Below are 27,491 nucleotides of genomic sequence, written 5' to 3' on the forward strand. Positions count from 1 at the left end.
TGGAAAACAGTACTGAGATTCCTCAAGAAATTAAAAATAGAACTACCATATGATCCAGAATTCCTCTCCTGGGTATTTATCTACAGAAAACAAAACACTAAATAGAAAAGATACATGCACCCCTATGTTCATTGAAGCATTATTTACAATAGCCAAGACATGGAAGCAACCCAAGTAGCCCATCAATAGAGGAGTGGCTGAAGATGTGGTGTATATATATATACACAATGGAATATTACTCAGCCATAAATAAGAATGAAGTCTCACTGTTTGCAACAACATGGATGGACCTAGAGGGTATTATGCTATGTGAAGTAAGTCAAATACTGTACGATTTCACTTATGTGTGGACTCTAAAAACAAATGAACAAACATAACAAAATGGAAACAGAGCTATAGATACAGAGAAGAAACTGGTGGTTTCTAGAGGGGAGAGGGGAGGAAAGAAATAGGTGAGGGAGATTAAGAGGTGCAAACTTTCAGCTGCAAAATAAATGAGTCACAGGTGTAAAAGGTACAGTGTGGGGAATATGGTCAGTAACTGTGTAGTGTCTTTTTATGGTGACACAGTGTAACTAGACTTATTGTGGTGAACCCTTTGAAGTGTATAAAAACACCAAATCGTGAAACTGTTTAACAGGAACTAGCATAGTGCTGTAGGTTAATTATACTTCAAAACCAAACAAATTCATATTAAAAGAAATCAGATATGTGGTTACCAGAGGCGGGGATGGTGGGAGAGGAAATGGATGAATGGGCATTCATCCAAAAGTTGCAGACTTCCAGTTATAAGATAAATGAGTACTAGGGATGTAAGTACATGATAAATATAATTAACACTGCTGTATGCCATATATGAAAGTCATTAAGAGAATAAATTATGAGTTCTCATCATAAGAAAAAAAATTTCTGTTGCTTTAATTTTGTATCCAAATGAGATACATGTTCACTAAACTTATTGTGATAATCATTTCATGTTTTATAGAAGACACATTACTATTCTGTACACCTTAAACTTATACAGTGCTGTATGTCAATTATATCTCAATAAAACTGGAAGGAAAAAGTACTAAAACATTTTTAAAAGAAGAGAAAAGTCGAAATCAATGAAAGCAAAACAAGAAAATAATAAAGGCAATAAAACTAAAAGCATCTTCTTTGAAAAAATTAACAAAATTGATAAACCTCTAGAATGATAAAATAGTAAGAGAGATGGCACAAACAGGGGATATCACTACAAATCCTGAAGACTTTAAAATGATAGTAAGAGAATCCTATAAGCAACTTCACACCCACAAACTCAACAACGTAGAAGAAATGGGCCAATTCTTCAAACCATAAACTCAACCAAAATAAAATAGATTATCTAAAATAGTCTCCTAACCATTAAATAAATTGAATTTACTACTAAAGAGAAATGTCCAGGCCCAGGTGGTTTCACTGGAGAACTCTACCAAACAGTTAAAGATGAAACAGCAATTTTATACAATCTCTTCCAAAAAATAGAAGAGGAGAAAATCTTTCCTAAGAAATCTCATTAGGCCAATATTCTGATACCAAAATCACACAGAGATAGTACCAAACAACTACTAAATATTATCATAAACATAGATGAAAAAATCTCCAACAAAATATTAGCAAATCATCCCCCAACAAAGAAAAGTCCAGGATCGTATGACTTCACTGGTAAATTCTACCATATATTTAGAGAATAACTAACACCAATCCTCTCCAAACCTTTCCCAAAAAAATTAGGAAAGAAAAGGGAACATTTCCAAACTCATTTTCAGTAAGGGCAGCACTACCCTGATACCACAGTCAGACAAAGATGCTACAAGAAAAGAAGATTACAGATCAATATCCCTGATGGAAGAAAAAGTCCTAACGAGCTACTAGCAAAAAGAGATCAACAGCACATTCGAAAGACCATACACCATGATCAAGTGGGATACATTCCTAGAATGCAAGAATGGTTCAATACACAAAATTCAATCAATGTAATACATCACATTCACAGAATGACTGGGAGGAAATGACATTATGATCTCAACTGATGCTGAAAGAGCATTTGACAAAATTCAACATTTTTTCATGAAAATAAAAAACCACTCAACAAATTAGGAATAGAAGGAAGTTACCTCAACATAATATCTGTAATAGCCAAAAACTGGGAACAACCCAAATATCCTTTAATGACTGAATGGTTAAACAGACAGTGGTACATCTATACCCTGGAATACTACTCAGCCACAAAAAAGGAACGAATTATTGATAACTTGGGTGGCTCTTCAGGGCAATATGCTCTGTAGGGGAAAAAAAAAAAGCCAATCTCAAAAGATCATGTACTGAATAAATCCACTCATCCAACCTTGAAATGACAAAATTATAGAGATGAAAAACAGACTAGTGGTTGCCAAGGGTTAGGGAGAGTAGGGGCAAGTAGAAAGTTAGTGAATGACCATAAACTTAAGTGAGATCTTTGTGGTGATGGACTCATTCTGTCTCTTGATTTTTTTTTCAGTGGTGATTATACAAATCTACAGCTCTGATGAAATGGTACCAAAATATACATACACAGAGTCAGTTTCCTGGTTTTGATATATTTCACTATAATTACGTGAAAAGCCACTGGGAGAAACTGGATGGGACGTGAGACCACTCTTGCACTCTCTTTGCAACTTCCTGTGAATCTATAATTATTTCCAAATAAAACACACACACGCACAGTCACACAAAACCTTTGGAAACATGGCAGTCTTTACTTTGATGGAGGAGTTGACATCATAATAATGCAAACCACCTCACCATAAGCAGGCAAGGCTTCCACTTGAGAGCTTTTCTACTTTGAAATATTCATCACGCACCCTCCTCCTGCACTCCTGACACATCATGTCAGCAGCCCTGACCTTCCCCCACCTTGCTAGCTCCTTTCCCTCCCTCCTTGGCTGTGTCCTGGGTGTGAATTTCACTTCCACCTGTCCTGTCCCACAATCCCCTCACCCCTCTGCCTTGGGCTGCCAATCATATGCCACCACTCCACCCCCACCCCAGAGAAGAAGCAGCTGTGGGAAGGAAGGACCTATCAAAATGTCACATTTATACCGGGCAAGGCCAGAAGGGCTTCTGTGGATGCAGACAAGCCCGGAAGGATGGGGTAGTAGCCAAGCAGGTGCACCCTGCCCACGGCCCACCTGCCTCCCAGACTACCCATGTTCCCTCCCAGGGAGCCTGGGACCCCCCCCCCCCCCGTGGGCCAGCAACCTGGCCACATGACTACTGCCAGCCACATAATCCCTACTGTGCCTCTGGTAGCCCCCAGGGCAGGCCTGGCTGCTTCCAGGGGGGTGTCACAGAGCCACACTCCTGCGGAAGTCTTTGCGGGCTCAGCTGTCACTCACCAGCTGTGCAGAATGGGGGATCAGTTGGAGGGAGCCAGAGTCTCAGATTGCCCAGGGCTTGGGGTGTTGAGGGGAGGCAGTCCCTTTACTGGGAGGCCAAGGCTTAGGGGCTGGAATGTGTCTCCTGGGAGGCCAGAGTCCTGGGGGTGGGTGAGGCCAGTGGAGGCCAAACCTTGAGGCAGACCAACCTGGTGAAAGGGGAGTGGGGCAGGAGATGCGGAGCAGAGCCCGCCTCCCTGCCTGCTATTTCCCCATCACTGTCTGTATCCCTCGCTCAGCACCCCGGGGCCTCTAGAGGAACGGAGGCTGGCTTAGCTGGAGGCCTAGGAGGCAAACCGGATTTGTTTTCTTTTAGCACCAGACACAGACCCACACAGGCCTCCTCCCTTGCTCACTCTTCACCCCCAGGGCCCCTCAAAGCTGCGCTGGCTGCTCTGGCAAAGTGCAGTGTCTGCCCCCACCTGGTCCCCTCACCCTGCTGGCCCTGCGGCCCTGTTCTGTTCCTGGCTCCCAGCCCCCGGCCACCTCAGGCCGTCAGGCCCAACCAAGGCCTGGCTGTTTTGGAAAAGTGCTGGGAGGTAGCAGAATGTGCGGTCTGTGAGCTCCCTCCAAGCTGGCGCCCCATCCCGTGGACAAACAGCGGCCGTGCTGGCCTGTCCACAAGGGCCTGTGTTCTCCTGCCAGGCCAGGAGATCCCAGGGGCCGGCCGCCGTGTGCGGGACGTCACCGGCCCGCTGGGCCCATGGAGGAGAGGCCAGGACAGACTGGGTGATGACAGGCCAGCCACCCGCCCAGCTGGGCCCTCCCGCCCCGCGGCAGGGCTGGTCAGACCTGAGGGCAGCCCGAGGACCACACTTCCCTCACCTCTGCTGCCACACAGGACATTCCACTGGCAGAGATGGAATCTGCGCTCTGAAAAACTACCACCTTCCGCTGGCACGTCTCCCGGGGGAAGCTGGGGCTGTCGCTGCTGCTTCTTCCTGACCCTGGAGGCCTCTGTGTGGGGGAGCCCCTTGGATCGGGCCTGTGCTGGGAGGGACAGGTGGCCCCCGTTTGGGCACAGGACCACCCTCTGCTTCTGTGCGGCTATGGGCAGGTCTCTGCCTACGCTGAGAGCTCTGCTTTAGCTCATGGAAAACGGAATCAGCGTGCCCTCCCATCCCCAGGGTGGAGGCTAGGACTCAGGGAGCGCAGACCTGGGCACGCTGGGGAGAGGTGAAGCAGAAGGATGACACGGGGCAAAGGCCTGGGTGGTTGGGCTCGCTGAGCAGCCAGCCTGGTGGCACAGTTCAGGAGATGCTGGGGGTGCTTATCTGGGCAGCCAGGCTCTGTGACCCAGGCAGCAGGAGGCCCCCGTGTCCTGGAATGTATCTGGGCCCAGGGCTCTGAGCTGAGTTAGGGTCTGACCGACTGTATGGAGAAGAGACACTGCAGCCTCAAAAAGGCCTTTCTCAGGCCGGCGCGGGGGTGGGGGGTGCTTCCCAGGCTGACTGGGGAGGGCACCCAGCAAAATCGAGGCCGGGACCAGCTGGGCATTGTGAGATCTTGGCCTTGCCAGGGCCGGGCCCCCCAGGTCCTGGTGCAGCTCCAGGGGCCACAGCTCTACCGCTCACTATCCTCTTTCCCTGCCCACAGTCCCTCAAGTCTGGGGTCTGCCCTGGACGTCCTTTGTCTCACATTGGCCATCACAACATTTGCGGGGTCACCTCTAGGCTCGGCAGCAGTCAGGTTGCAGAGCACCTTTCCGGAGTGTGACAATGGACAAAGGGGACATGGTTTCAGTCATCAGTGGGCTTGAGGAGCCCTGTGATGTGCACATTCTACACTATGTAGTTTCTCAGTGTCCCCATCCCAGGGCTCAAGGTCCTGAGAAGTCCCGCAGAGAAGGAATCTGCCTAACTCTATTTAACCCTTTCCCCAAACTGATTTGCTCCTGGAATCTATTTGTTCGGGCCACACCCACGAAACAGGCTCTGAGACTCGCCTCATTGGGCATGAGGCTAGAAGTCAGGAGAACTGAATTCCACTGTCCAGTTTGCCCTGTGGCTGTGGACACCAGTGTCCTCACTCATGGTAACAAGATGGACTCTGAGATCAGGCCCTCAGCACCCTGGGTTGCCGTGTCCAGGACCCAGACACCTGGCCCGGCCAGGCCCAGCCACACTCGGCCTGGAGCTGGCTCCAGCTGCCCTGGCCCTTAGCAGGCCTCTGGGGACAGTGGCCATCCAGTTACATCTTCCCCTCCCCAGGGAACCTGCTCCTCGCAGGGCAGGCCATGGACTTCTCTGAGCCTTCGCACAAGGAATGGTGGGTTGGCCTCTCCGGACAAATGTTTTGGGAAAGAATGTCCCGCCTCACAGGTGGGACAGGGTGTCAGTCTCTCAGGGGAACATGGGTGGCCAGGAGGACCCTTTCAGGGAGCTGAGAAGGCAGAGACCAGAAAACCAAACAAGGGTGAGTCCCCACGGTTTATTATGGAAGCCTATAAAAGAGCCATATTGAGTATTTCCAAAATCACAAAATGCACAACATTCATTTTTTAATATGCAACATGGAATATTATATACAGATTAAAACCACATGACAGCAAAAACACTCACACGGCACCAGTTTCATATCAAAACAAAACACACAAGTGCTTTTTCAATATTAAAACAACTGTGATAAAAACATATTAATATTTGAACCATGTTTACAATAGAGAAAAAATTCATATTTTACTAAATAACAAATATTTAACAGCAAAAACTTTATACTAAATATCTATTTTGAATTATAACAAAAATAGTACTTATAATAGTTTATAAAGACAGACACAAAATTATAACATTTATGAAAAAAAAAAAGTTTTGTGTATAAAATAACATTATAGCGATCTGGGCAGGGTCACGATGGTGCCCAGAACACATATGCCAGCGCCCAACATCGAAAGTGCTTCAATCTGCAAGCCCGTGGCAGAAAGAGTTGTGTGGGGTTTTGTCTCTTTAACGTCAAGTTACAATAGTTAGGAATGCTAAGTGAGAAAACACTGCTCATCTAATGCTACCTCTAGAGAACCTATACACAGACGCAGACACGGATGGACCTACAGAGACGGGTGAATTTCGACACTGGAACCCTCCTGTCAGCCATTCAAGAGCTTTCTTCTGTTCTCTTCTTATTGCCTTTGAGACCCAGCGGGGCAAACGATCCCTCTTTCCCTCCGTCACGGGGATGCCCTCAGCCTTGCCTTCTCGGCCCCTCCCAGGCTGGCCACCCAAAGCGAAGGCCACTGAGCCCCCCCTCCCCAGGTGGCCCTCCAGCCTCCCCGCCCCTCAGCCGGGCCAGGCCCGGTGGGCTTCCTGTCTGAAGCTGCACGCACTTACTCTCAGATATTCAGTCAACAATTGTCTGGGGCTGGGTCAGCTGAGAGGGGCACGGCCCTCCAGACACGGGGCTTTCTGTAGGTAACAAATTCTGCTGCACCATACAGCTATCTTGCAAACTTTGATGAGTCTTTACACACTTTTTGCCTGTTTTTCAGAATGTGGCAAGACAGAGATACTACTAACTTTTTTTTAATGTCAACTTTTGCTGATAATATCTGTGCTGCACTGGTGTTTTTAACAGTGAAAAGGTAGGAATGAGTGAAAAGCTTGTGCATGGGGTTACAGAGCAGTCCGTGGGGCACGAGCCATTCCTGCGGAGCCCACCACCAGGCAGGTGGAAATGGGGCAGGAGGGGGATGTGCCACCTGCCCGCTGAACCCCGTCTGGGGGCCACGGAGCTGCTCGCAGTGCTCACTGCTACGGAGGAGGGGTAATTAGGGGGATAGGTGTCCTGCGTTCCTCTTCTGTGTGTTTTTGAATTTCTCATAAAGACAAATCATCGCTTTTTCATAACATCAAAAGCCAAGAGAGAAACACGAAAAGCAAAGAAAAATCTGAAAACAGACAAAATTACTCCGAGACTCACCAAAGGCCCCAGAACATCCCTGGGAGGCATGTCTTGTTCCCAACACTCAAAAGGCCAGTGGCAGGAGCTACTCCTCTCTCATCCCCTGACCGGCCAGTTCTCACAAATCACATACCCTCCTCGTCAGCTCTCCCTGCAGCGCCCCCCACAGCTGCCTCAGGCCCTAGGCAGAGCCCGGGCCAGCTGTGGGGAAGGGCTGCTTCTGCACACACCTCCCCTTGCCTTCTTCCAGTCCCCACCCCCCTGAGCTGGGCTAAGCAGACAGTGGCACAGAGGTGGGAAGGGACTTCAGGGACACCTTTCCAAGGACAAAGGGCAACGGGCAAAGTGAGAGGGTTGAGTGGGGGATGACGGAGGCCTGGCTCCCCATCAGAAGAAAGAACCCGTATCCTTCCCCATACTCACTAGCCAGAGTGGGGGGCACCAGGGGTGAAGAGTGACCAAGTGGGAGACGGTGGCAGCCTCCAAACCCCGCTGTGATCAAGGTCTCGGACGGAGCCGGGAGGGAGGCAGGGGGCTGCTTCCCCATCTCCAGCAGGGGACAGAGGCAGAGGCGCTGGACTTCACCCCGGGAGTGAGGCTCTGCGGTTGAACCCACAGAAGGTCTGGCAACTAGGGTGCTGCTCGACCCTAGGCCTGGGGGGCTGTGTAGCTTGCAGAAGTCCTGCCGGGGACAGCTGGGATGGAGGCCAGGGGACAGAGGACATGCTAGTTCCAGTCCCAGGTGATATCAGTGAATAAATAGGGACAGTGTTGGGGGGCAGCCCATGAGCCGAGGGCCTTGGGAGTGTGTGTAACAGGGAGCAGGGTGGGCTCCAGGCCACCTGGCGGGAAGGTGGGGATGTCAGTGCGCATGCCCAGGGCCACCAGAGAGGATGCTGGGAGGACAGGGCATGGGGCTCCTTTGCCCCAAGGTCAGAAGAGAGAAAAAGTAGCAGCAATAGGTAATTTCAAATGTCCAAAATGGCAAGGGGCAGGGCCTCCAGGCTGGTGACAGCCAAGCCTGCCAAGGGTGACTGTCATTCTATTACCCAAGATGCTGTTCCCGCGGGTGCCAGTGGCCACACCCAGAGGGGCACTCGGCCTTTCTAAGCCCAGGCAGAGGGGAGGGGGCGCTGAAGAGAGGGCCAAAGGGAGCACCTCTTTTCCTTCCTCCCCCATGTCAACCACCTGACCTCAAACTAAAAGAGTCCAAAAGAAGAGGGAGGGGAGAGATCAGGGCAGAACATCACAAGCAAAGGCTGCAGCACAGCCCACCGACATTTAACACTGTGCCGGGCATGCAGGGCCAGAGCCACGCCCTTTCCCAGGAGCCAAGCTGGTGGGAACTGGAGAGACTGGAGAGAAGCAGGGCTGGGGAAGGGCCCCACCCTGCAAGGACGGGGCCCTTTCGACTTGGGGTGGGGCTTGCTGGGGAGAGGGGCAGGGGAGGGCAAGGTCTGGGGGGCCCTCCCTCTTCCCCGGGCTCCAGCCCCCGCCTACACACAGGTTTCTACCCTCCCATCACCACCCACCCCTCTAGGGCCTGGCGCCTTAGACCGTGGCGCTCAGCATGGCCTCCGTCTCTGGCAGGATCTTGTTCTGGTTGGAGTCCAGGCCAAAGAACTTGACGCTGAGGCCGTCCACAGGGTGCAGGACAGGGACCAAGGTGATGCGGGGGAAGGTCCGGGTGGCCAGCTCGAAGCGGCTGGTGCTGGCCAGCTCCACGGCCAGCACCTTCAGGAAGAGCTTGGCCAGGTGTTTGCCCAGGCAGGTCCGGACACCGCCGCCGAAAGGGAGGTAATGGAAGCGGCCGTCCTTGTCCTCGCTCCGTGCCTGACCGAAGCGGTCGGGGTCGAAGACGTTCACATCCTTGAACACGGGCGCCGTGTCATGCGTGTCCCGGATGCTGTACATGACACTCCAGCCTTTGGGGATCTGGAAACCCTGGAGGCAAGGTGGGGGCAGGGGTGGGATGAGAATGGTGAGAACCAGAGGAGGTCTGAGGGGACCCAGGACTTTCTGCCTGCCTGCCCCCACCCAGCTGTTCCTGGCGGCACCGCACTGGGGGCCTGGGGCCTGGCCAGCCTCCCCTTTTGTTGTATTGATTAGTCCATCTTTATAGCTGTCCCCAAGCAGCTTCACAGGACATCCAGGTGGGCTGCATCTGACCCAGCATTTGGGGAAGGGTCTCTCCCATCGGTCCAGAAGCTCCCTGAGAGCCCGCACTGTCTCCCCGGCAGGCTGAGGCACCTACCCCGCGGGGAGCCATCAGCCAGCCTCCCACCCCCGCGGCAGGGCCCCCGCCCCACGGCACCCAGCCTCACGTCGAGCTCGAAGGTCTGCAGCACGGTGCGGTAGCCGCCGGAAACGGGCGTGAACAGGCGCATGACCTCCTTGATGACGCAGTCCAGGTAGTGCAGCCCGCTGAGCGTGTCGAGGCGCAGCGTGCCCTCGCAGGGGCAGCCGCCTCTGTGCAGGATGCCCTGGGCCCGCAGCTCCTCCCGCAGCTTCTCCAGCACGGCCGGGTGCTTCAGCAGCTGCATGATGAGCGAGGTGCTGGCGCTGGCGGTGGTGGCGTAGGCGGCGAAGATGAAGCTCCAGGGTCCCATCCTGCAGCCACGGGGGAGAAGCACCGCTCGCCACCTGGACCTGGGCTCAGCCGTGCGGCCCCAGCCTGGGGGCAGCCCCTCTCTGCCAGGGTCCCCCGTGCCCCAGGGGTCATCTAGCTGGGCCCTGCCTGCTTCCTCTGAGCATCACGTTGCTGGGGCATTTGGGCCATGATGGCCACAGGTTACAGGGCTAGTCCCCTGGCCGGGCAGAGGCACCAGCCTAAAAGTCCCCTGAGGTAGGGCTGCTTCCCACTCACTGCTGGACTCCAGGGCCAGCGCCAGTGGCCCTCATCAGAGCAGTGAGCTCACAGGAGGAAAAGAACAAATCTCAAGGAGCAGGCACTGCCAGGTGAGTGGGGCTGAGGTGCAGGGTCTAAACCTGGGCCTCCTGACAGGCGCCCCAGCCCCTTCCTCTATCTCCAGGTGGTCCGGATTGCTGAGCCGCTGGGGAAGCAGCCTGGGGTCACACCCTCGAGGCCCTGGGATGGGAATGTAGTGAGAAGGCCGAGGGGAGGTGGCCCCCAGAAGACTCAGAGCCCTTCCAGGGCTCCCTGGGGAGCAATGATGCCCCATGGAAAGGCCTCAACAAGTCATCTCATTCTAAACCCTGCACTTTACTAGCGTGGACGCTCAGCCCAGAGAGGGGAGTGAAGGAACCTGGGTCCCTCGCTTGCCATGGCACCACCTAAGAGTCACAAAACTTCCTGTGAAATGGGAAAGTCATTAGGTCTCCTTCCTGGCTCACCAGGAAAAAAGCTGGAGCCAGACTACAGGGGAAGCAGAGACAACAGGGACGGAGCAGTCTGCGGTCCGTGGCCACCAGCACCTGGCCAGCATGAGGGTGGCAGAGTCTAGGCGAGGATGAACGGATGCCGCCTCCCCTCACGTGGAGTACCCACCCTGGGAAAGGGCAGGCAGGAAGCCCTTCTCGGAGCCCAGTGTGGACAGTCTCGGTGCCCGCAGCCCAGCTAGGCTTGGCCAGTGCCAGGTGGGCAGGGAGAGTGTCAAATGCCATCAACTTGTAAAGGCTGGTGGGAACCAGAGGAGACCTAAATTTGGTCCAAATCTCTCTGCTCTTCCACAAGAGCTGAGGCTGCCCTCCAGAAAGTGGCTTCCCCTCTGGGCCTGCGTTTCCCTAGGTGACCTCCCAGGGCTACTGGGACCATGCCATACTGGGAAATGCACTGGAACAGTGAATATGGGGGAGTGGCTGCCAGGGTGTCAACAAAGCCGCTAATGCTGAGTCTATTCAGGGTTTCTAAGAGCCAATTTTCAGCATCTTTTCCAAAATGGTAGATGGGACTATGGGTGGGGAAAGCATGGGGCTCAGCTGCTGTGGGGACCCACCACCAGGACTGGGTGCACAGCAAGCCGTGGGGAGAGAAGGGTGGCCCTACCCATGTGGACTCTCCCACCCGGGGGAGGGCAGGTGCCTCACCTTCAGCTCCTGCATGGTCATCTCCTTCCCATGCTCCTTGCTGCTCTCAATAAGGATGTCCAGTGCGTCCGAGTAGTCCTTGCCCTGCGTGCACTGCAGCTTCTCCCGAATCGCCTTTTCCAGGCCCTTCTGTAGGATCTGCCGTGCCTGAATGCCCTGAGAGGAGAAAGGCCGTCCGGTCACCCAAGGGGAAGGGCAGGGTCACAGAGAGCCTCCTCCCAAGGCCGGGCAGGGCCAGGGATGGGGGTACTCCTCTGAGAACTTCCCATCTAATCTGCAGAGACCCCGGGTGAAGGCTCCACCCCACCCTTCCGCTGACACCTCCCCTCTCTCTGCCCCCGTGACCAGTCAGCTGCCCCCTCCCTCAGGAAGGGCAGGAAGGGCTCACGGATGCCCAGCTCGCCTCCTCCGAGGCTCTGTGTGCTCACCCGCCGGTAGCCGCTAAAGGGCAAGTCAACAGGCAGGGAGAAGACGTTCTCCACAAACTGCTGGTAGACCTCGAAGAGGTGCCCGAGGTCCTCCTCGGGGATGCTGAAGCCCAGCAGCACACGGATGGCCATGCGGAAGGTGAGCTTCTGTGCCTCCTGGTACACATTGATGGCCTCGGGGTGGCTGCTCCAAGCACGCAGCGTGTCCTGGATCACCAGCTGGATCTTGGGCAGGTAGCTCTCCAGGGCCTCAGTGGCTGAAGATCTTGGAGAAGACCTGGGGGGTCCAGAGGGGCGAGCTGGTCAGATGGGCTGGGGCGTGCTCACAAGGCCTGACCGAAGCACAGCTCCCATGACTGCAATCAGGGGAAACTCCAGGTCCTTACTCTGATCGAGCTCAACTCCATCCATCTGCAGCCACAGCCCCTCTGCTGGCTCCTCTACTCTGAACACCCACCCTCTACTGCCCATGGCTTGGAGGGGAGGCAGGGGAAGGACAGGATTAAAACACAGTTTATGAAGTTAAGACTTTCCACATCACTCACAGGGTGACCTGAGCTGTCATCTCCTTTTCTGAGCCCCAGAAAAAAATGTGATCCAAACAATGGCAGAGCCTGGAGACTAGACAGTCCAGCTGCCAACAGGTCTGCAGGCGATGGACCAGCCATGGGGGCAACACAAGAGGTGGCTGGGCGGGGCTGGAGAGGAGGCCTCCATTGCGGGGGGGGGGGGCATTCCTGAATGCCCAGGACACGGGGCAGAAGTGGCCCCAAAAAATAGAACACAGGTGAGTAGACTGGACAAGGAAGAGGGGGAAAACAGTAGGTGGCTCTTTTACTCCACTGATGGGAGAACAAGAAAGCCTAAGGCTAGACTGCACGCAGGACTTCCTGAGACCCAAAACTGCTCTCACTCCCTGGGAAATAACAAGGTGGAGATCCTAGGGAGTCTGTTAACAGCTATGCCATGAAAGTGTCTTCAGTGTGGCCGGGTCTGGAGACAGGGGGATGGGGAGAAGGCTTTCCACTCCAGAAGATCAGAAACCCAGATAGAAGCCCTTTTAATTCCTGTATCTTCCCAGTCCATTTTAAGTAGTCAATGAGTCCTGTCTCCACCTTCCCTGCTTTCTGTCCTCCTGAATCTTGAGCAAGGAATTCCTCAGTCCTCCTGCCCCTTCTTCACCCAGATGCCCCTATGCATGGCTTCAGGCTGCTGCCCACCGTGGACAGGAGAAGGTAAGATGTTAGGTTATTTACTGATGGCCTGTGGGTCTCACTGGTAACCAACAGCCTCTAACCTCAGTCTCCAGAGTCCAGAGCAGAAGGGGGTGCCCCCACCAGCACCAAGGGAAAGGTCATCGGGGAAGGCAGAGAGGGGAGGGGCAGCACAGAGGGAGGAGGCAAATATTCCTCTAGCCACACCGCCCCCCAGCCCCACGCAAACCACACACACGCGCCTGCCCTCCCCTCCTGCCCCCAAACACAACCACCGCACAAACTGTAAATGTGAGAATTTCCCCTGCAGTCAGCTCAAGGAGGAAAAGGTAACATTTTCCTGGCCCCAGCCCTGCATGGCTAATGGGAGGGCTGGTTTGTAGAAATAACAGTGCTGGCCCTTCAGTGGCCCAGCCAGGCATTCACAATAGCACTTTGATTCCGAAATTCCCGGTGGGCAGGAGGAGGGAGGGAGGGAAGGAGGCCAGTGAAGGGCAGAGAAGCCAGCACTGTTTGGGGCTGCTCCTGCTACGAAAGGACAGCTGGAATGTGGAAGGATGAGGGGAGGTGGCCGGGGCAGCCCAGGTCTGGGCAGGTCACTCACACCTTGCTCAGTTGTGGGGGCCCTGGGAATTTCCTGGGGTGGGAACTCAGCTGCCACCTCCCTTCAGGGTGCTCTCTGCCCCAGCTCCCCCACCCTAGTGTCCTTAGGATTCCAGGTTCAGCTCTTGGTCCAAGAGTTTTATGGATGGGAGTGGGGCCCAACATTGGCTCACTAGGGGCCCTTACAAAACAGCAAAGAGCCCACAGGATGAGCAGAGAGGGATCTGTGGGAGCCAAGCAGGCTCACGAGGGAGGCAGGACCATAACTCTGTGACTGCCAGGCCTCGGTGGGGAGGCTGGAGGAGGAGCAGGCAGGCACAGGGGCCAGAGCCAGCCAGCCCGGGCCAGAATTGCACTGCCATGAAGGGGAGAAGGCAGGGGCAGCACACGGAGACCTGGGCCCAAAGGTGGGCAGGTGGAGGGGGAATCGAGCAGAGGCCAGGCCCACCAAGACCAGCCAAAGTCAAAGCAGCTAGGCTCTAAGATGCAGTTGGGGCTGGGGAAAGGCAGGCTGGGCACCCAGAGACCTGACTTTTAAGTCCAGATCACCCACCAACTTACTGTGTGAGTGTGATCATGGCCAAGTCACCACCCACCCCAGCCTCAGTTTCCTCGCCTGTAAACTGGTGAGGTGGAACCAGGTGACCTCTGTGAGTCCTTTCAATGTGCAGATCATATAAACACCAATATCCATGTGTCCCGAGGTACTGTCCCCTCAGAGAAGCCCAGAATCTGGCATTGCAAGAATCATCCAGTAAGTGCCTGCCAGGCCCCCACTCACACATCCCGTATGGGCTACAGAAGCTCAGGAGGGGCCATCCCAGGGTCACCGAAGGAGGCGCTCAGAGGGTTCCCACTGTACCTGGAGGAGTGGGCCAGGCAGGACCCAGGGATAAATAAGCCCTGCCCTGCCCCAAAGGTTACATTGCCTGCGCCCTCTAGCGATGGCTGGCTGAATCGCTCCTCCTCAAACCCTGGGGGCCAAGGAGGGCAGGGAGGACTCAAGGGGACCTAGGACTGAGCAGAGAGACTCCAAGGGCAGGGTGTCCATAGCCTTATCTCTAGATGGGAAGGGGCCCTGAGCAAGGCAAGGAGCTGGAATGACCCCAGGAAGCCCACTGACACCCCGCACCTGCAGGCCACCTGGGGTGGGGCTTCTGAAAGAATTGTAGCCATGACCAGAGCTCTTACCTTGACCATCCCGGAGTCTAACTGAATGTTCTGCAGTCCCTTTCCACCTGGCTGTCCCACGATTCTCCTCTGAGCCGCACCCCTCCCCCAGCCCCGAGGTGGAGGAATTACTCAGAGAAGCCAAGCAAAGGCAGAGACTGCAGGCACACTGGGCCGAAGGGGCTTTGCTCAGAGGTCACCAAGTCCAGGCCCCTGCCTCCGGCCTAGCTGTTCCACAGGCATCGGGGCCTCCCAGGCGCCGGGAAAACTCCAGGGCCTCCTCCCTGGGACCGTGCCCAGGGTGAACAGCGCAGGCACTTCCCAAAGCCAGGGCAGCCCAGAAACCACCACCCACCACAAAGACCAGGAGGAGGCGGAGGTGCGGGCCAGGGCAGAGGGAGGCCTGGGCACGTGGGGGCGGGCAGGGTCAGGACTCGGGCACAGGGGAAGGCGCCGGGCTCAGTGTGAAGAGGGGAAGGGTTCCTGGCGGGCCCCGGAGCCCATGCCCTGACCACAGTCGTACAAGAGCCAGGGCTGCTTTGTTTCCCTCTGGGGCTTCCCTGGGAATTCCCACAAGTAAGCCAAGAATGCTGGACAAAGGTCACCGGGAGCCGGCCGGGCCTGGGGAAAGCCCTGCAGAGGGAGCAGCAGGTATGGACATCCCAGCCGGGCTGGTGCCAGGGAAAGCAGGGCAGAGGCGCACGGGAGACCCGGGAGCTTCAGGCACGGACGGACGCGGGGCAGGATGCGTCCTCACTCTGAAGGATGTGCTCGGAAACCCTCCCCCCACCTCTACTGCTTTTCCCAACAGTGCAATTGGTTCAAGAGCCTGCATCCCGGCTTCTCCCTCTCCCTGGAATAAAAGCTGATTCTGCAACCAGGGTCTGGGGGAACCACCAGGGGGCTTGTCAAGGCTCAAATTCCCCATTGTGGTCTTTGCTAATGCCTCCCCAACACCCCTATGGCTCCCTCCCCGCTTCCGCCTCTCACCCAGTGCCCTGGGAGGGGCGTCGCTCACTGGACCCCCACAGCCCTGCGTGCTGACCCCTCAGCCAGGTAACCTCCCCTTCTCCACTGGCCTGGCGGCTATGGATGGAGGGAGAGAGGATGGGCAGCTTCAGAAGCAGGAAGAACCGAGAGGGAACCCACTCCCCGGGCCAGTGACTCAGACTGGGAGGAATGGAAGCGGCTGCCCAGGAGGGTGGGGGCCTGGGCAGGCCACCCCGCCAAGCCACCGGAGCCACGGCCTGCGGAGTGGAAAGAATAACAGAGGGCGGGCAGCCGCCGCGGCAGCTGTCCGCACAGCACAGGGGTGACGCCAAGGTGTGTACTTTATACTCAAGTAAGGGGGAGGCCGAGAGAGGACGTCATCTTCCCAGCTGCCTGGCGTTTCCATGGCCCTCGGCTTCACCCTGGCTGCCTCCCAAGCCAGGCCCTGCTCAGCCCCTCTGATTGGGAGGGGCTGGCCCAGACCCCCCAGCCTGGGCATGCCCCTTCTGGGTTCCCAGCATCTGTGGGAACGCAGTAGCCGTCCCCCATTTGACTCCAGTTCCAATGGTCTCAACACAACAATGGCACGTGGTAGGGGAGGGGAGGGCAGCACTGAGCACATACCTGCTGGACCACAGAACCTAAGAAGGTCCACCCAGACCCTCTTCCCCTTCTCCAGCCGTAGGTAAAGCCCTTTGGAAAGCTGAGGCCCAAAGCAGGAAGGGCCCTTCCAAGGTCACATCCAGGGCATGACTGGCCACACTCACTAGGGTCCCTAAACACCCTGCGTCTGCCACTCCATACCCCACTGGGCCACCCTCTACCAATCGTGGGGGCTCTGAGTTTATCTAAGAGCCCTGGAGGAGACCCACCTCTATGGCCCAAGTTTATTCCAAGGGTAAAGCCAGCTACTCTGGTTTGCTCTCAAAATTTGTCAGCCCCTGGAGATACACCTCTAACCTCTGCCCTTTGGCCTGGGGAACCTGGAACAAATACAACATGGCACAGGGGGCTCAGGGCCAGACGGGACTCCAGCCAAGCCTCCCCACCTCCGACCAAGGCCACAACTGTCTCCCCAGGCTGGGAGAGTGCGCAAACATGTTTCAGCATCACAGCCTTGGACCCCGCCCCACCCTGGGAGGACACAGAAGTCGGGGGAGAGGGAGGGGCAGCCCCGGCCTGGCACAAGGGCAGGCAGAGTGAGGAGCCCACCCCCAGGCGCTGGGCAGCAGTCGTGGGCACCCTCCCCCGCCGACCTTCAGAGAGATCCGCTCCTACCACCCGCCCCCTCAGCAGTTTCTAGTGTTACAGTAACTTTTGGGTGAAGGATCTCTGTTGGCCGAACAAAGGCTCTGTCTGTGCCTATGCTGGGGGGCGGGGCAGAGCTCCCAGTAGCAGGGCTGCCCGGCTGTGCCACCTACCACCTCCCCATCTGATGCAGGTGGGACCTTCTGCCCTGAGCTGAACCTGGCAGATGTGACATTCAAGCCAGGTGCTGTGCATTCGTCCAAAGGCCAGTCTGAGCTGGCCTTCCCCAGGAACCGGCAACCACTGGCCCTCTTGGCTGTGCCCTCCTGCTGAGGCACCTCCTGGCCTCTCCATTCTGACACAAACTCCAGGATACACAGGATTTGAGAGGAGTGCAGTAACCCTGAGCCTGAGCTCCACCTCCACTCAGGATGGGGCCCAAAGGCCAGGTCAGTGAGGGACAGTGGGTGGGAAGGCAGGGCTTCTTAATCTCTACCTCTAAAACCCAGGGAGCTGCTCCCCAACGCCAGCCATGAGCACAGAGGTCCCTAAAGCCAGGGGTCAGGGCAGGAGGAACAAGACCACCACTCCTGGGGTCTCTCCAGCCCAGGGCTCCAAGGCTAAGTGCATCCCTGTGATGCACTCCAAGTTCCCTGCCAGCGTTTCAGGGCCACTGTCTGAAAAGCCCTGAAGATGCCCGCCCTTTGGTGCAAAGAGGCCCGGCCCTATCGCCAAAGGGAAAGAGGAAATGTCTGATCCTGGTCTGGGCGGCTGGGCCCTGGGTGCTTCCAGAACTACCCATGGCAACACCCCTCCTTCTCTGTGCCTCTTCCTTATCAGACTCCATGCACCCTCCTAGGGCAAAACCCAGGCTCTCTGCACACAAAGAGGGATACGGTCCCTCCCCCTCAGAGACATCCCAGGCCCCAGGTAGGGGGTGGGTAACAACGGAGGAGGGACAGAGTCTGAGGTCATGGTTATAGGGACACAGGTCTGGCTTCCAGATAGGATTCTGTTAGACTGAGCAAGATATTCTGGACTTTCTCCCTGGCAACCCTACCCTTCTTGGTCCTAGACCACCAGGGCAGCCTTGGACAAACACCTGGAGTGCAGCAATGGCTGTGAGGAGCCCCTTCCCAGCACATCTGGTCAGACCTCCCAGAGAAGGGGTGGGGTAGCAGCCCCAATGGAAATAGTGACGCTCTGAGCTCCCCGCCAGCAGGGCCCCAGCACACCTGGGCCCCAATTCCTGCAAATACATTCTAACCGGGCTGGGGCCTGGCCCAACAGCTGGCTCTCCAGCCAAGTCCCTGCTCCCACTGCTTGCACCGTGGGCTAAATAAGGCCTGGGGGGTGGGGGAGGAGGGGAGTGGCACACAGCAGCCCCACCCTGGCCAGATTGAGTCCACTGGGCATTGGATCCACAGACTGGCCATTTTCTCCAGGACCAATATGTGTGCTTCTGCGTATACGCTTCTCATCCCTCCAGCTGGATTCCACTTCTTGAGGGCAAGGACCAAGTTTCCCCGCTTCTATGTTTCAAATACAAACCTATGTTTGAGACACAAGACCTGCTATTTAATCCTGTAAACTTAAGTTTATGGAACATCAGTTAGAGATTTGGGGTAAGGACCTTTCCATCTGCCCATTTAACACAGGAGCCCCATTACGTGCCACACAACAAGCATGTGACTAGTACACACAGGATGGCCCCTCCTTCAGGTTCCCAAGCCACTGTCAGGAAGAGCTGGTCTCTGGCTGCACCACACCCTCCCCCAGGAGCCAGAGGGCAAGGGAGCCCCAGAGAGGGGGACCATATATGCCTCATTCAGGGTTTTCCTTTCTGGCCCTACCAGGATCCCACCCCCTCATCCAGTCCCTACCTCCCCTTTTCTTCGTGGCATATTCCTCCAGCAGCATTCATCGGTGCCCCTCCTTTCTCCTCCCCCTTGAACAATGTAAGCCAAAATCTTGGGGCTTTCCAGGGGGGCCCTCCCCACCTGGAGGCCCAAAGCCAAGTCAAGCAGAGTGTGCATGAAACTGCAGGGCAACAACCTCCCCCCAAAGCCCTCTGCACCCCCAGGGTCTCACACTCAGGTCCTGACCAAGCCTCCTGCCTCCCAGCACGCACTCCCCATCTCCACCCCCACCCTCAGCTTCTGCAGCCCCAGGTGGGCTCTGTTTGGTGACTTAGAAGCAACTCTTTCCAAGGATTCCTGTGTTGTAGGCCCTGCCCTGTCTTTTCTTCCCTTCCTAACAGTGGTTCAGTCCCTCAGCCTCTCTTAGCCTCAGGGTCCCCTTCTCAATCGCTTTCTTGTCAAAGCCTTCATAAAGATAAAATGAGGAAGCAGCCACGTTCTTTGGAGCTGGGGTTCTGAGTCTGGGGCTCTCTCCTAACTCTCTGAAAAAAAGCTTTCGGCAGAGTCACAAAGACTAAAAAAAAAAAAGAAGCGTCCAACATATTTGAAAAGTCCCGATTCCGGAGCCTAAAGCCCCCTCCCAGCCACTCCCAAGAACCCTCGTCATCTGCCCCCGGGCTCGGTTAGCTGCTTCCTGCTTTGGTGAAGCAGATGGGGAGACGACTTTAGAAGCCCCTTTCCCAGCCCTTGAAATTCACGCTTTGGCCCGGGGTCGGGTTGGGGGGGAGCGGTGTACGCGCAGACCAGTCCCTTCTGATTTTCCTCCTTTTGTCTGCTACGGAGAAGTACTCTTCACAGGCAGTTCGTAAGGCATCAAATACCATAGCATGAATTCCTCTGTTCACCAAGACCACTTCACACACAGGCTTCCGGCGGAGGGGGCTGCCCGCCGTCGCCCCCTCCCCTGTTCCCTCTCTGCTACTCTTCCCGGGGATCAGAGGCCGCCTCTCGCTTTCCTTTAGGTTTCAAACCTGGTGGGTCCACTGACCCAATGGAAAAAATAAAGGGAGGGGAGGTCGTCCAGGCCCCCCTCCCACCCTCTCCCCCGAATCGCGGCTGCTTTAAGCCAGCGGGCCGGCGCCCCGCCCGCCGGCGGCTCAGCTTTCGGGTTACTGCAGTTCAAATAGCACGTGCCGCCGGCGCTCAGAGCCGCGGCGGCGGCGCAGCCCTGGGAGGGGGCGGGGAGGCCTGCTCCGTGCGCGCTGGCTCGCTTCCTGCGCGCCTCTTCCAGGCGCTCGGGAAATCCACGGGATAAACACCCACTTTCTCTTCCTCTTTATGGGAGGGGGTAGGTGCGCTTTGATCCCCCGCCGCCCCTCGGCGGTTCTCCCACCCCTCCGCCCTTCCTTCCTCAGTCCAGACCATCGCGCGCGGTGGCCCAAATTTCACCTCAGCTCTCCCAGGCAGGGCCCAGCGATCGCTGCCCATAAGGTGTCCCCGGCTCCCCGCCCCTGCCCGTGTCGCCCTTAAATCAACCTGTGGCAGGAAGGCTAGGTGTGATTTGAGAATGATCCATCTCAAGTCCTCAGAATTCCAGGGAGTGAAAAGGGGAGCGCTGGCCACCATCCACCCTCTCTTTTTTCTAGTTTTGTGGAGCACGATGAGGACAGGCGTTGGACGCCCCTGTCGCCGCATGTTTAAGTTTTCCAAACCACCCCCCAAATAGCTATTCGCTGGGCCTGGCAGTGTGCAGTGGCGTAGTGGGTCAGCAAGAGGGCGGGCCCGGAGGAGGCCTGTGCAGGACCTGGATCCCAAATCGCAGCCGTCTAGGCTGAAAGCCTCGGGATCCTCTCCAGCACGGTGTGCAAACAAGGACGCAGATTCAGGTGGGGACGTCCCTGGGGCTCTGAGAACTCCTTACCCCGGGGGGGGGGGGTGTACGGGAAAAGAGGGTCAGAGCACGGTTCCGGGGCTCCTAGCCCAGAGCTCTTACCTTGCGCTTGTTGCGGTGGATATCACCGATGGAGTTGGCCACCGTGTTCGGGCCCAGCAGCATGCGTGTGCTACGTGGCCATTCCGTGCTCACGAGGTGATGCTCGCCCATGAGGATCTTGCGCACGTTCTCCGCGCCCGTCACGCGGATTAGCGGCCGCCCTAGCAAGTGCGTCTTGAACACGTTGCCATACTTCTCCCTCCGCGACGACTGGAAGCCAGAGCCCTGCGGGGGGGAACGCGAGAAACCTCTCTCAAGGCCCACATCTCCAGATGGGACGCCCTGGAGGCCCAGCCTCGAGGGCTCGCGGGGGAGGGGTGGAGGACCCCACCCGGGGCACCGGTCCTCTACCCCGCTACACACACACACACGTTTTATTTTTCATAGCATGCACAAGAACTGGGAAGTAGGGCCTAGAGGATAATAAATAATGCAAGGGGGCGAGAGGCCCAGGGCACCCCGCGGGAGACTGATTTTTAGTAATGACTTGCGGGAGGGAAAAGGTATCCCGGACGGCGGGACTCGAAGCTAGAGCCTTCTCCTCCCCCATCCCCCGCCTCGCGCTCCGGAGACTCTCGGAATAAATATTTCCAGGCTCCCAGCCACGGGCTGGCGAGACCCCGCGGGGTGGCCGCAGGCCAAAGATTATTTATAGCGGTGAGCGGTCGGTGCCCGGAGGCAATCACTACAGATGGGGGTTGGGGTTTCCTCCGTTCGCGGGTGTGGGCCGCGAAGGGACCCGGCGGCCCTCCGAGGGCTCCAAAGGGTAGGGTCACGGGCCGAGAGCCGCGATTTTCCTAATGCAATTTGCCCTGGAAATAACTGAAAAGGGCTTTAGTCGCCGCCCTGGAGTTTGGAACGCGAGCGCGGAGAAAGGCGCTTCCCGCGGGGCGGGGCGAGGCGGGGCGGCCGCCCCAGGTAACCGGATCCCCGGCGGCGGCGGCGGCGGCGGCACAAGCCGAGCACGGCCAGGCCCCAGCCCGGGCCCGGCGCTCGGAGGAGCTGGATGTGCCGGCCCCGCGCGGGTACCGGAAACCGAGGGGACCTCCGAGGGGCGGGGGCAGGGGCGTCCCGCTCACCTTTGACGTCGACGCTCGCCACCCAACCCCACATTTTAACCCTTCTTGTGCCGGGCAGCACCCGGTGAGAAGGGGAGGGGCGCCACCTGTCAGGCTGTCCCGCCTGCCCGCCAGCAGACGTGACGATGCGGGCTCCAGACCTGTGGGGTCATGCACCCCCGAAGGGATAACTCGGCTTCCTCTTTTCCCGGGTTGGTACCCCTCCTCACTTTCCTTTCTTCCACCGAAAAGTATTCTCCATCGAGATGTGTACACACCCCAGCCCTGCGGAAAAGTGACTCTGCAGAACCTGGAGTCCTAATCACTTTTCCACATGCGCCTCCGGCCCGGGCGCGCAACAAGGATCCAGCCCCGAGCGCCCGCGCCTCCAAAAGAGGGGGGCTGGGCCGCGGGGGACGCCGCCCCACTCCCAGGTTGGCGGGTGGGGTAGAACTCCCCCCACCCAGCCGCAGTTCTAGATGGCGTCTACCCCTTTAAGAGAAATCGAGGCGAGGGTTGAGGTGCGACAAAAGGAGGGTGAGGAACGGAGTTCCCTCCCTCAGTCTCTACCGTCTCTCTCACTCCGTCTGACTCTCCTTCTCTCCTCTCCTGCGTTTCCTCTGTTTTTCTTTTCTTTCGACACAAAAGTTGGGTTGTGAATTTTCCGAGGTCGCCGCCGCCTCTCTCCTGCCACCCCCCCACCTCTGATCTGCCTAACTATAATTAAAGTGCGTTTTTTGTGGCATTAATAAAGAGTTATTTGTCCGCCGTTTCCACGGTCTTCACAAAGAGGACTTTCATAGGGGCAGCCGCTCGGGCCGCGAGTCCAATTTATACAAAAATGTTGTATTTTTAGCCCTGGGCTCTGTTTAGATGGCGCACGGTGGAAACGGAGAGCCCTTGGAGGTCCCCCCGTAAAATCTGATAAATGACTCCGAAAAAATAAAGCTGGGATTCAGAGGGCTCCCATTAACCCCTTCAATGCTCCTCTACAGGCATCCCCCATTTCCCTCCCACCTCAGAGTCAAAGGCCCCGGGGGCGGATGGATCCAGAGGCTTAAGGCCTGCTTCCTCCTCCCCATCTTACCTGTCGGTTGGAGACTGAGCCCCAGGGGTCCTTGTGGGATTCGGAGAAAAGGTCAGGGGGACGTCGGGGGCGGGGGTGGAGATCAGGGAAGGTCGGGGGTGACAGACTGCGAATTCTGCAGATTGGCTCTAACAAGGCAGAGGCCGATACCCCTGTGAATTATTTTATTTCCTAAAGTCTCAGCCAAAAGCCTAGACCACCGCTGCAGTTAACCCTTTAAGTGTGGTAGCACGGAAGTAGCTCTAGGGATTTCTTTACGGAGTGACGGGGGTCCCATTGATTGAAGTGAACCCCACCTTGTTGCACGAACAGCCCCCAAATAAGATGGACTGATTCCAAGACTTGGGAAGACCACTGGGCAGAGGAACCTCGCATGCCCCTCTCGCCCCTGCTCTGCTGTCAATTGGCGCCAGGCGGGGGAGGGGGGCGGGGCGGGGCTGCACGGGGTGTCTGTGTCCGCGCGCGGATTGCACGCGTCTGTTAATTTCAAACCAAGCTTTCGCACTTCTAAACCTACGGATCTGTACGTTCACCTCCCGCCTCACCTCTCCCGTGCTGGGGCTGTCTGTTTCAGTACAGCCATCCTTCCGCTAACTCGCATCAGCACCCGCCCGACAAACACGCGAGCACACACGCACATAACACACCTCCCGCGGTTAACCCAGAGGACCCCCCTCCCTAAAGAAAAACCTGGAGTGTATCAAATTGCAAAAGCGATTGTCTAGCACTTGACGAGGTTAATTCCAGGTTAATCTCCCCATTACCTACCTGGGTCTGGTTCCCGACGCGCCTACCCCTATTATCACCAGCAGCGTGGGTTGTGCGGCGTCTAACAACAAACACGCGCTCTATGGATCACACCTCTCCCAAGTTACTCTCCCCTGCTAAACCGTCTCCACCCAGTAAGTAAATAGCCCCTTTTCTCCGAAAGCCGGGAAACCTCGGGTCTCAGTCTTATTTTCTTTGGGTTACCTCCTTCCTCCCCCACCACAAAACACACACACTTTCTCGGACCGTGGACCAGGGCAATTGTACCTGGCATAGCCGGTGATGAGGCGGGAACACAGCCCGGATCTTAAAGGGGCAATTCTTGCTGCCACTGGCCCTCTCCTTCTCTCCCTGACTCAGTGTTCGGATCCCAGTGACACCGTCAAAGCCCAAGAGGCGGACGACTACTGGGGCCTGGAGCGCGAAGGGGCGGCGAAAGCGACTCACAACTGGACGCCCCCTCCGGCTCGCGCTGCGCTGCACCCCCCGCACTCCCAGCCCGGACGCTTTATGCACCCCTGCTGAGTCTCTTGAGACTGGAAAAAGTCAGTCTCGGGAGCCCTCTCGGGTGCGAGTACCTCTCTTACCAGCCCCCTAAACGTGCGCACCCGCCGCCAGCGGGCTCTGAACCACACCGTAGGCGGGCAGGGGAAGCCCGGGCAGCTCAGGCTGAGAGGAGGGAAGGGGCGGGGCGGGGACCGATGCCTTCAGGCTCCCGGCGCCCCCTGGCCGGCCGGCGGCTCCAACTCGCCGGTGCTTGCGGCTAGCGGACCCTGGAGAGCAACGGAGCGAGGAGTGCGCCCTTACCTGTAGCAGCCAGTGGCCGGTCTCTCCGATGAGCGGGAAGCCCATGGAGCCTTTGGGGATGGGCAGCTTGCAGCTCTTGTCGCGAGTGGCAGCCCAGCGCAGCTGCCACAGCTGCTGCGACACGGCCAGCAGCAGCGTCACCGACACCAGGCACGCGGCGAGGGTGGCCAGCGCCGACACCAGCTCCAAGCCTTCAAAGAGCATGTTGGCGGCCGCTCGGGGGATTGGCTGTGCGGGCCGCGGCGGGGGAGGGGAGGGCCGGACGAGAAGGGACGGGAGCGGCGGGGGAGGGGAGGCTGCGGCCGGGGGTCCTGGCACCTCCAGCCGAAACAGAAAAGGAGGAAGGGGCGAGGGAAGGGAAGTGGAGGCTGCGAGGGGAGAGGAGAGAGGGGGGGAAATCGCCCAAAAGAAGAGAGAGGAGACACGAGGCGACTCAGAGTGTAACTTTGTTTGTTTGTTTGTTTGTTCCCTTATAGAGGGCTTGGGGGCTGCTCGAGGGGTGGTGAGATGAAGCCGTGAATCAAGCTGGTGAATTAGCTCTCCCCGCAACCATCACATTCGGAAAACTTTGGAAAACTTTGTCCAGCGGGAGCCTCTCTCGTAAGCCCCTTCCCCTGCTCGAAAAAAAAAAAAAAAAAAGAAGGGGGACAGAGAACTAGCGGAGAGAAAATACGATCGATTTGTCGAAAGTTTTCCCCTCAAATTCCTAGGTGGAAAAAAAAAGGGAAAAAATCCTGAATCCCAAATTCCAACGAACCCCAGAAACTTTGGGTGCGAGGGGGAAGGCTCCCCGGCTGAGGCTAGAGGAGAGGTCGAGCCCAGAGTGCCTGGGCTGCCCCGGGCGGCGCGCCCGAGCCCCAGAGTCGCCGCTGCACCCCCGAGGCGGGCGCGGCGGGCGAGGCGGCGCGGCGGGCGCGGGTGCGGAGCCGGCGGACCGCGGCCGGGACGGGACGCAGCCGGCGACAGAGCCCCGGGCGGGCGCTGGGGCGGCGGCGGCGGCGGCGGGCGGGAGGGGTGAGGCGGGGTGGGGTTGGGGGAGGAGGTGAAAACCCGAGCTGGGCTATTGTATCAATTAAGAAAAAGCAGTCCGTCCTGGGACGCAGTCTCTCGGCTCTGGAGTTGCTGCTGGGGGAAGAAAAGGGGGAAAAAGAAAGGAAGGCAAAAGGAATGAAAGAGGAGGAAAAGCAGGAGGCAGGATTTCAGGGCTGATGGTTTTAAAAGCTTCTCTCAATCTGAATTTGAGCCCAAAGCCAGGCGATGCGTGTGTTTATATAGAGGCGGGAGGCTGCGCCGTGGGCGCTCCGCCAGCCCCCCCCCACCCCCACCCCCCACCCACCCCCCCGCGCTCACAAAAGCCGGAGGCGTGGTGAGAGGCCGGCGGCCGGAGCGTGTGAGCGCCCGCCGGCCTCCCGCCCCGCCCCGGCCGCCCGCCGCCCGCCGCCCGCCCCGGACCCACTTGTAGCCGCCGCAGGATCAAACTCAGTTCACCTCTCGCCTCCTCTTCCTTCTTGCCGGCGTCTCGCTGAGCCCGGCACCTACGGACGGACGAGATGAGACACACACACACACACACACACACACACACACACACACACACACACACACACACACACACACCACACACACACACACACACACACACACACACACACACACACGGTGCGCACTCGCACGGTGCCCGCTTGGCTGCTAGGCTACTTCCCTCCCTCTTTTCCTCCCTCCCAGGCCCCCTTCTCCTACCCCAGGCAGTCCCGTCTGGGCCGTCGCCCCAGCAGCTGAGGTCTCTGCCGGACTGCCCCTCGACTGAGGGCTCCAAAAGCCCCTGAACCTGTGCTTAGGGTCCCTAGCCCCTATCCCACGGAACCCCGCGATTCCTATCTGCCAGGAACCCTCAATCTTCTCATTTGCTACTCCCAATCCCTTCACCCTGGGGTCCCCCATCCCGGACCCGGACATCACCAAACTTCGGATGCCAAGGCCCCTCCCCCTCTCCATATGGCTTACCCTACAAGACCCCGATGTTCCCCTCTCCCCGTCTGCGTCCCGGGCCGCTAACGTTGCAGCCCTTCCTCTCGGACACCTTGAGACCCTCTAATTTTGTAGTCCCCCAGCCCTCTGCAGCGTCGTAGGGACCCCGATGCTGGTCCCGGTGAATGTCCCGCGCCGAGGACAAATGCGGCGGCCCCGGCACCCGGAGGCAGGAGGAGTCGGGTACAAGTGTTCATTGATAAATTAGTAAATAAACATGCCGGGTGAGCGCGGTCACCTTCTCCCAGCCCGCCTCTGAGGGCCCAGTGCGCGTGCCTGTGCGAGATGTGCGTGTGGCCCGGGGCCGCACCTGTGTGCGCGCAAGTGTGGGTCCCCCGGTCGGCCCGACATCTGTGGAGCTATGTAGTGTGTCTGCGGGTTTGTGTTCTCTCTGGAGCTGGATGTGTGTCTGTGCATCGTGCATCCGTCTGTCATCTGGCCTCTCCTCCTGCGTGTCTGTGATACATGGAGCTATGCTTGCCAACCCCGACAGCGTCTAGCTAGCGCCTGCCTCGCCCTCTCCCGCGCGCGTCTTGTTTCTCCAGCCCCCTTTCTCCCTCGTTCATTCTCGTACTCTCAGATCAGAAGACCTAACCTTCAGTTAGGATGTTATGTGTGTAAACGAAACTAGACTCCCCTTTTAACACCTCCCTGCACCCAATGAGAGTTCTATTTCAGAGTTCCCCAGAAGAGAATGCGTGTGAGTGTCTAAGGGGCGAGCATCTGTGCTGTGCCTCCCTGTGTGAGCGCTTCCGAGGTTCATGGGGCAGGCGGAGATTTAAAAGCTTGTCTGTTGCTTCCTAGCGCTGGGGCATCTCGACTCTCACTCTCTGCCCTGGAACCCCACCTGGTGGACA

General features: G+C 57.2%; 1 protein-coding gene across 1 annotated transcript; it reads right to left on the reverse strand.

Moving 5' to 3' along the window:
• Nucleotides 1-5,848: 5,848 nt before the first annotated feature.
• Nucleotides 5,849-26,207, reverse strand: LOC102520321 (cytochrome P450 26B1). Its single transcript, XM_032497818.1, is given in 8 exon segments — nt 5,849-9,278; nt 9,659-9,925; nt 9,927-9,944; nt 11,382-11,537; nt 11,810-12,061; nt 12,063-12,086; nt 20,887-21,111; nt 24,607-26,207. Coding segments are annotated over 8 exon segments (1,539 nt in total). The 5' UTR covers nt 24,811-26,207; the 3' UTR covers nt 5,849-8,885.
• Nucleotides 26,208-27,491: the final 1,284 nt, after the last annotated feature.

This window comes from Camelus ferus, chromosome 15 (genome assembly GCF_009834535.1).
Source record: "Camelus ferus isolate YT-003-E chromosome 15, BCGSAC_Cfer_1.0, whole genome shotgun sequence".
NCBI classification, from domain to species: domain Eukaryota; kingdom Metazoa; phylum Chordata; class Mammalia; order Artiodactyla; family Camelidae; genus Camelus; species Camelus ferus.